At 40.2% G+C, this 10,012-nt stretch overlaps 1 protein-coding gene across 1 annotated transcript; it reads left to right on the top strand.

Annotated features, from left to right (window-relative positions):
• Window positions 1-8,427: 8,427 nt before the first annotated feature.
• On the top strand, window positions 8,428-8,973 carry LOC137014801 (achaete-scute homolog 1b-like). The gene has a single exon (XM_067379320.1). It carries the CDS (start codon window positions 8,428-8,430, stop codon window positions 8,971-8,973), a length of 546 nt encoding a protein of 181 aa, XP_067235421.1.
• Window positions 8,974-10,012: the final 1,039 nt, after the last annotated feature.

Below are 10,012 nucleotides of genomic sequence, written 5' to 3'. Positions count from 1 at the left end.
GCACGCCCCTTCAGGTGGGAGGGGTTTATCGATAAAGCGAAATTCCTGGAGAAAGCGAGTCGTTTTCGAAAATAAAAGTGACTTTTTGTTGCATCATCGTTTTGAGGCGAAGGCTGCTGATGCAACTCCCATTGGCTTTGAATACACATTTACATGTCTGTTATACCAACCACTTTCATTTGTTTTGGTCATAAACAGACTCGTTCTCAGGGGTATTCAAACATTTTTAATGCCAAAATATGATAACCCTAGTAAGTAAGTGTGATATCTTAAAGACACAGTGATGTTAATAACTGGCATTTATTATGCCATTGTATAATACGCAGCACAACCGTGATGATAATAATACATGTTTATTGAGCTGCAAATCAGCATGATTTCTGAAGGATCGTGTGACACTGAAGACTGGGAAAATAATTTTATTTTAAAATATGTTAAAATAGAAAACTTATGACTGCTCTAGTGCTGCACGGTGTTAAATGATATTTGGATACAAAGGCTTATTGTGATTATAATGTCTTGTCAAACAGTAGCTACTTGCGTACACAGAACTATAAAAGTACAGAGTTCATACAGATCTTGCATCATGTTGATGTGAAATTACATATTGAACTTCAAACAGTATGATTTATAACGTTAACAGATTACAATGTAATGACTTTTGTTTTACTACACACCCTTCTCTGATGTGTGAATCAGACTACAGTGATTTACCTGAACGCACGCAGACAAATATGCTTTGAGCCGTATTGACTCTCCTTAGTTTTACCCACGTTAGAATTTTTCACATCTGTTAACTCATAATATATGTGTTAAATAGTAATACAGCTGTAATTTCAATGTAATTAATCTGTTAAACTTGCTCTGTTTACTGTTTGGGACTGCAAAGATTTTGACTGCAAAGTCAATGGGGTCCAAATCACTAAAACACACAGATATTTATGGGTCATTGACGAATAAGGTTTTTAAAAGTGTAAAAACAAAAAATATACTGGAGATATAATTTTGTGTTAACAATGAGATTATGTGGTTTTTATAATCAATTAACACTACTTTTGTCATTTTTTACAAGAAGGTCAAAATTTGAGTTTTACCGAATGACACTTTTGGTTACACCGAATGACGATATTTTCAAACAGTGCTAACAGACTGATATCTAGCTAGCTAGCAAACATTTTATATTTAGTACAAATATTACAACATTTTCCATGTTTTATAGCGGTTGTACCGAATGACCTGATGTTTCGGGACATGCGTATGAACAAGTGAAAACATGAATTTTTCAAATAGTTAAAAGAGAGTTAGTAACTTTGCTTCATGATCATGTGGTCCTTTGCAGGTGTCTGAATGATTTCACATCCTGTCACATGATACTGACAGCACGACTTGATCCAAAATGGTCCCTTTATATAGGTTAGTCCAAATGACATCAATGAAATTCATTTTTTCATTGTAATATTGATAGTACAGTTGTAATATTAATGTAATTAATCTGTTATATTTGCTCTGTTTACTGTTGTTTCAGTTTGGGGCTATTTTGACAATGTCAATGGGGTCCAAAACTCGGCTTCAATTTGATTGCATGGACAAAATTTTTAAATGTTTTTTAAAAAAAAAAAAAATCTTCTTTGTGTTCCACTGAAAAAAAAAAAAAACAAAGTCATACATGTTTGAATAAATGACATGATGGTGAATAAATGATGACAGAATTTTTATTTTTGGGTGAACTATCCCTGTTTTTCGTGCTATTACAAAATCCTTGTGGACAGATGGTTAAATGCTGTAAAGAAACTAAAGTGTGATCACATTCATATTGGTTCGACATACATCTAAATTCAGTTTTCTTCTATTGGATACAGTGATTAAATTGCAACTTTGGTGCCAAAAATAAATCATATAAGGGGGATTGTGGTCATGAGACTACAGTCTCAAAGACACGTCATTTCTTGAACAGATGTCTTTCTGCACTCTATCCGTCTCTCTGTCCTCATTCATTTCTCACGCCAGCTGTAAGAGAGGAACCTGAGAAAACTATTGCTATTATAAATATTGCACGTTCACTGCACTTTCCCTTGAGGTTTAAAGTGCATGTGTCTGTTATTTAGCAGTGGAAAAAGGAAATGAATCTCAGTGTAACGGGTGCACTTCTCTCTACGAACTCCTAGGAAGAGCTTTCCTCCGGTGTGGGGTTGTTTCCCCTATACTGAAGTCTCTTGACCAGATTCAGCTGACAGGGGGCTCCTCGCCTACATAAAGCAATATAGTGTTTTCACTTCCCTTTTTTCGTGATTTCATGAAAAACAGAGAGAAAGTTTTAGAAACCTGTGACTGCATGGAAATAAAAACCTATTTATGCAGAACACCATAACTGAAATCTCAGCTGGACAAAACTGTTGTGTACCACTTTCTCTTGTTATTTTAAAAATACTTTACTATTTTTGTGAATGTACATTTCAACAGAAAATTGAAACATAAATATATAATATGATACCAACAGAAAGTGCATAACTTCTAGTTTTGGCTTTGTCACGTTACTGTAATTGTTGTGAAGGCCTACTAATGATCAGGGGTTGTTGTTGTCTTGTACATTTCTGCCCTCTGGTGGGGATAAAACCACTCTACACAATAAGAACATTTCGTATCTCTCTCTCTCTCTCTCTCTCTCTCTCTCTCTCTCTCTATCTTTCTATACACCATATATGTTGAAGTGAATAACACCGATTATCTCTTTATCAAGTAATATATTAGGCAGCAAGTGAACATTTTGTCCTCAAAGTTGATGTGTTAGAAGCAGGAAAAATGGGCAAGCGTAAGGATTTGAGTGAGTTTGACAAGAGCCAAATTGTGATGGCTAGATGACTGGGTCTGAGCATCTCCAAAACTGCAGCTCTTGTGAGGCGTTCCCGGTCTGCAGTGGTCAGTGTCTATCAAAAGTGGTCCAAGGAAAAAACAGTTTGTTGCGTATGGGGCTGCGTAGCCACAAACCAGTCAGGGTGCCCATGCTGACCCCTGTCCTTTGCCAAAAGCACCAATAGTGGGCATGTGAGCATCAGAACTGGACCATAGAGCAATGGAAGAAGGTGGCCTGGTCTGATGAATCACGTTTTCTTTTACATCACGTGGATGACCGGGTGCGTGTGCGTCACTTACCTGGAGAACACACGGCACCAGGATGCACTATGGGAAGAAGGCAAGCTGGCAGAGGCAGTGTGATGCTTTGGGCAATGTTCTGCTGGGTAACCTTGGGTCCTGCCATCCATGTGGATTTTACTTTGACACGTACCACCTACCCAAGCATTGTTGCAGACCATGTACACCCTTTCATCGAAACAGTATTCCCTGGTGGATGTGGCCTCTTTCTGCAGGATAATGCGCTCTGCCACAAAGCAGAAATGGTTCAGGAATGGTTTGAGGAGCACAACAACGAGTTTGAGGTGTTGACTTGGCCTCCAAATTCCCCAGATCTCAATCCAATCGAGCATCTGTGGGATGTGCTGAACATCAAGTCCAATCCATGGAGGCTCTACCTCGCATCTTACAGGACTTAAAGGATCTGCTGCTAACATCTTGGTGCCAGATCCCACAGCACACCTTCAGGGGTCTAGAGGAGTCCATGCCTCGATGGGTCAGAGCTGTTTTGGCAGCAAAAGGGGAACCAACACAATATTAGGAAGGTGGTCATAACTTTATGCCTGATCAGTGTATACTGTATATTATCATTAAGGTTATGGTTTGTCATTTTTAAATGTGGAAAAACTAGTAGTAAACTGAAATAACAAAAATGGAAGTTTCTTAATTATTTAGTGACTAGAAATGAAAAAAATTAAATTTAATTTGCCTTCAGAATTTGCCTGAATTTTCATGGCAGAGATTCAACAAGTTGCTGCAAACTTTTCTCAGAGGTGTAATATGTAAGAATTTTGCAGTAAAATATCCAAAAAAAACACTAGATCAGTGTTTTATATATTTTGTTCACTTGAGTACTTAAAATATCCCAAATGTTTGCAACTATTTGTAAATCGTGAGAAAACTGCAATTTTAACCAAGGCTCTGGGACGTGTGAGGAGTCGCCTGTCAATTGCGTCATACCCGCGTTACCCTCGGTTTCCGGTTTTATTTTGTAGAAACCATGGAAACACCAAATACGCTTTAATATTTTCATGTTTTAATAGACAAGGGAACAACTGTTTTGATATATTTATAGACAGAAAATGAATCATTATATAGCTCAACATGTTTACTCTTATTGTTTAAATCTAATTTTCTTGATTTTGAGTACTATGCTTTACCGTGCCTCAGAGAAAAACACTATTTTGTCAAGTAGCTATCATAGCATAACCAGCTTTATTTTTAGTAACAGTAATACAGCATTTTCTTATGTTATGACAACGGGCGGTGCACATATGCATGCACGTCTATCCCATGGTCTTTCCGCGCTCATCAGCAAAGGAGTTTCTCTGAAAGGCTCGCGCGAGACTGAACGGAACGCGGGAAATGAAGTACCCGGCCTTAACCGCTCTAAATTGTAATGAACTGGAGCTCATGTTCACATCGGGAACACCACGATGCGACCGCAAAAGGCACTTTCACGATCAAAGTGCACGCCACTGATAAGCATTGTAAATTAAGTATTACAGTATACACATACCAATTAAACGCATAGATCTCCTCTCGTGCTTCCTCCACTGGATGAGGCAATATCACTTCCGTTTCGATTTCAGATTTTTTTATAGATGCCATCAATGCTTTTGCCTTTTAAGATGTAATTACCGAAATCAAAACAGTCCATAAACTATAAATCCTCACGAAAACTTCAGTCAAGCCAGCTCGTGCGTCAACGTGAGAGATCAGCCTGAAAGTGTCAAATTTCTCGGTTTCTGAATGGACGGTTTGACTTGATTGACAAACGCTAACGTTCGGGCACGATTTATATACCATCGACCTGTCCTAAAAGTTAGCACGCTTTGATCGATGGTTTGGAGATCCGTTCGAGAGCGCATTTCCTGTTCACATCCGCGACAAAACAGTTGATTGTTTACGAACGAAAGCTCACAGAAACGTGCAAATGGTGCATTTGAAAGAAAATATCCTAAGCTAAAAGATGATATAGTGTGACTAATTGAAGCAGCCCTTATCAAAAGTGCGAGGGTCGACTTCTATCTTTTCAAAACTGCGGGGGTCCCTGACCCCCCGTCCCCCGTGCCAATGGCGCCCCTGGTGCAATCGCTCCAGCTCCTCGTTCAGCTCCCACAACACTCGCTCCTGCTCTGCTTCATACTACAGTAACATTAATAATCGCATCCATGAACATGATTTCTTCCCGAGTCCTATCCCGATTATTTCCACCGGCCGTTGAGGTGAAGACGACATGTCCCAAGATTACCAAACTTGGCATCATCAAGCTACACCTTTGTTTTGAATAGGCCTCTAGCGACCTCTAGCGGACAGAAAATATTACATAGTGCACTTTTAACATGATAACATCATGCTGTTGCTGCAGATTTGCCGGCTTCACATCCATGATGGAAATCTCCCAATCCACCACATCCTAAAGCTGCTCTATTGGATTGAGATCTTTAGGGTGCGTTCACACTTGTAGTTCGGTTTGTTTGGTTCATTTGGTCCGGACCAAAGAAGAAAAAAAAACATTTAGTCCTGGTCCGGTTAGCGTTCAGATTGGCAATTTTATCACCGAACCTTAAGGCATAGGGATACATTCACAACGTGATTGGTTAGATTTTATGACTTATTGCCTATTTTGAGATGGAACTTACCGAACATCCAAAACAATGCTGTGTGCTGAGGTAAATGTGCTCGTTGTGTGTGTGTAGCAGTGCGTAGCTTTCATGTGATGGTATTTTGGCCAGCTGGGAACTCGTGAAGAGCTTATAAAATGTGTAAAGGAGTCAAAACACCGGCGGGAATCCATCCGTCACACACACAAATGATCTGCTGCGTGGAGACGCGCGTCTGATGCCTGTGATGGGCAAACTCGCGTCTATGACAAGAAAAACCGACATGCGTGAGGATTCTGTCCTTTTTAGGGTCTCGTCTTCCTGTTTTTGGTCTGTGTTGCGTTCATATATCATTCGAACCGCACCAGAGTTCATTTGGAAGCGGACCGAGACCCATCTTTTCAGCGGCCTCTGTCCGCTTGTTTGGTGCGCACCAGGGTTCGGATGGCAGCGTTCACATATGTTCAAATGAACCGCACTAACCGAGCAATCGCACCAGGGTTCGTTTTAATCGAACCAAACATGACAAGTGTGAACGCACTGTGGAGACAGTTTCAGTATAGTGAACTCGATGTCATGTTCAAGAAACCAGTTTAAGATAATTTGAGCTTTGTGATATGGTGTGTTATCCTGCTAGAAGTAGCCATCAGTAGATGGTCCACTGTGGTCATAAAGGGATGGATATGGTCAGAAACAATACTCAGGTTGGCTGTGGCGTTTAAATGACGCTCAATTTGTACTAAGAGGCCCAAAGTGTGGCAAGAAAATATCCAACACACCATTACACCACCTGAACCGTTGATACAAGGCAGGATGGATCCATGCTTTCATGATATTTAAGCCAAATTCTGACCCTCCATCCAAATTAAGACTCATCAGACCAGGCAACATTTTTCCAGTTTTCTAAGTACCCGTGGGTGGGGGACATGTGGGGGACACTCATGTGGGTGGTGCTTTGCCATAGCCGTCCACGTCTCCTGACCCGCCAAGTCTCCCCATCTTCACTCATCATCATCACCTGGACTTCCTCGTTTGCACTCCCTATATATATATGGACTCACTCCCTTCACTCCTTGTCTGTTCTTATATGTTATACCTTGTGTTTAAATGTTGTTTCTCTACGTTGTGTCAATAAAGAACCCATTTGCTGTGGACGTCCGTGAACGCCTCTTCTCTACAACATCGAACCGTAACAACATGTCCCAGAGCCTTGAATAAAATTGTAATTTTCTCATGATTTTTTACATACAGTTGAAAACATTGGGATATTGTAAGTACTCAAGTGAACAAAATATATAACACTGGCCTAGTGATTTTTGGATATTTTACTGCAAAATTCTTACATGCACCTTTAAATGTAATATGAAAATAATTATGCATTAATGAGCAATACATTTTTTTTTTTTACATTTTCAGTTTATAAATTAACATTCAACTAAATTAATAAACAGTAAATATTGCAGTGTCCGTTGTTAGTTAAACTAATGCATAAAAACTGTACTTTATTATAAAGTAGTGGTGATTCATTTTATAGTTGATGAATTATCAGGATATGGTGCAAAATACAATTCTGGCAAGACTTTTGGAAAGCAATGTAAGTTTTTACCAATAGAGGGAGTCAGATTTCCACACAGACACCTGCTACTAGTACTACAACTGCAACTACCATGAGTGGTAACAGTGATTACAGCACTAGCATAATAAATTAATAAATTATTAGTATTATACCAGTATATGGGTATTTAAAAAAAAAAAAAAATAGCCTATATTATATACACAGAAAAATCAGTGTTAAATTAACACTGAGGATTTTGCTATATATATATATATATATATATATATATATATATATATATATATATATATATATATATATATATATATATATATATATACACACACACCGTAAGTTCCAAAGGAACATTTTGTATTCTGCAAATAATTGAATATTGAAAAATGTTAATCAAAGGAAAGTTATGTAAAATAAATAGGATTTAAGATTCCTAACTTAACCTTTTGCTAAGTTACTAATCAAATGTAGGCAAGCTACTAAGCAAATTTGTTACTGAACTCGGTCAGACTAGTCAAACAAATCAATAGCAGCGTTTTCATTTGAAATCTCACTTTTGGATTCCGCTGTATTTTATAAGACTACCAATCGAAGCTTTTTACATGCAGCCTAATTCATGTCGTAGCCTATATACATTTCTGTATGATGGTATTTTTGTCAGTATAACTGAGCGCTTTCAAAGTAGTTAGGCTAGATTCAAAAGCATCTATAAAGCCATTCACCTTTTATTCCGCACATTTTGTGGTCTCTCATTCAGTTTAAAAGCGTTTGAATCCACCAATAGGCTTTGAGACTGCAGATATTGGGATGTAAATGAGCACACAGCGCGTGCTGGCGCAGTGAAAGCGTCCGATTGTTTATTGAGCTCGCGGAGCCACGCGCCCGGCTCGCGGAGCGTCACCCGGCGGAGGCGGAGTCTCGAGCAAGAAGCGTGCGTCTTCAAAGGGGGTGGGGTGTCGGGCGCGTGTTGAAAAAGCCGAGGGCTGCCAAAGTTTGTATCAGATACGAGGGACAGCGAGACTCGGACCACAATACTCCCGACCGACCACGCGAAAGGCACGAGAGTCGTGCGTCGCCACTTTTTTCTGACAGTGACAGTGGATTTGAGAGTTACCAAAAGAGATGGATACTGCAACGCAGCTGGCGCAAAGTGCATGCAACGCGACCATCACCCTGCAAGAGTGCGCGCTCCCGAGTCAAACCAAGTTGAAGGTGCTGAAAAGACAGCGCTCGAGTTCGCCGGAGCTTTTGCGCTGCAAGCGGAGACTCACGTTCAACGGGCTGGGATACACCATCCCGCAGCAGCAGCCCGTCGCGGTGGCGCGACGCAACGAACGCGAGAGAAACCGCGTCAAACAGGTCAATATGGGATTCCAGACGTTGCGCCAGCACGTCCCTAACGGCGCGGCCAATAAGAAGATGAGTAAAGTGGAAACGCTGCGGTCGGCGGTGGAGTACATCCGCGCGCTGCAGCAGCTGCTAGACGAGCACGACGCGATCTCCGCCGCGTTCCAGTGCGGCGTTCCGTCACCGACACTCTCGAACTCGTACTCCGCGGATCCAGAGTCGCCACACTCATCCTATTCGTCCGATGAAGGGAGTTACGAGCACCTGAGCTCCGAGGAACAAGAGCTGCTGGACTTCACCACCTGGTTTGATCGCTACTGATGAGATCCCAAACTTTCCAAGGGAACTGACTGCTGGAAATCCCAGTTATTTTGGGACATGGTTGCTAGTTTCTTGCTGGTCTGTTGACCACCTATTATGGTGGTTTGTTGCTGATCTTAGACCAGATTTAAACAACTACTGTGTTTCAAAATTGCCTAAACTTCGCAGATGCTGCCTCAGCAGTCTGCCGTGCCGTGGCTTAGTGGTTACGCTGGAAAAGGTTGTAGGTTCAAACCCCGGTGGGGTCGATGAGCTTCCACAATACAAGTCAAGACTAAGATGAACATATTTCATAAGTGCAATTTGTGGGGATGATATGTTGATGCCGTTTCTTTATGTCCTGTTTTGCTATTTTGAGAAACTTCCCTAGTCAATTCCAAGAATGTCAAGTTATATTGATTATTACCTACAACCAACTACCAGGTCTGCTTAAGGACCTATGTTGAAATTTGTACTATAACTTTTTGTATTGTTAAAGATGAAGATATATTTTTGTAAGTGGAGCACAACGGCCTCTTTGTGACAATGAACTCTGTTAGTTTGTTGGGATAATAACCATTCCGATATAGATCAAAGTTGTTTTTAACACTGGAGAAGATTCGATCTGTCGATCTGTATTTATCAAGATTTTATTGTTTAGACGTAGTTCTTCCTGTGAAACCGTACATGGCAGATTTTTTTAAATGCACTTGTCCATTTTTAGTAGGTGTACATAAGTGATTTAACAAATATATTTTGTGGAAATGTTTTTATAAATAAATCTGCTCTATTTATGAATATTCAGTGTTTCTGGTTGATTTACGACTCAAATGTTCAAACTTGAGTTGGGAAGTCGGTATATTTTCCCTGCATGACAGGTGATAAAACATCCCTGGATGTGGAAGAATAAAAAAAACACCCTTTATAGACTTTACGCGCCAGAGAGACAAGAGCGCCGCCATCTTTATAATATAGACCCTTTTCACGTTTACGGGTTTCCCAGAAGCGGAAGTCGTCAGAGTTGGGGAAAATTCAATAGCGGTGAATGAGAGAATACATT

The sequence above is a fragment of the Chanodichthys erythropterus genome, chromosome 24 (assembly GCF_024489055.1).
Source record: "Chanodichthys erythropterus isolate Z2021 chromosome 24, ASM2448905v1, whole genome shotgun sequence".
Classification (NCBI taxonomy): domain Eukaryota; kingdom Metazoa; phylum Chordata; class Actinopteri; order Cypriniformes; family Xenocyprididae; genus Chanodichthys; species Chanodichthys erythropterus.
Note: the sequence above shows the minus strand (reverse complement) of the source record. Positions and strands in the feature narration are given on the sequence as shown.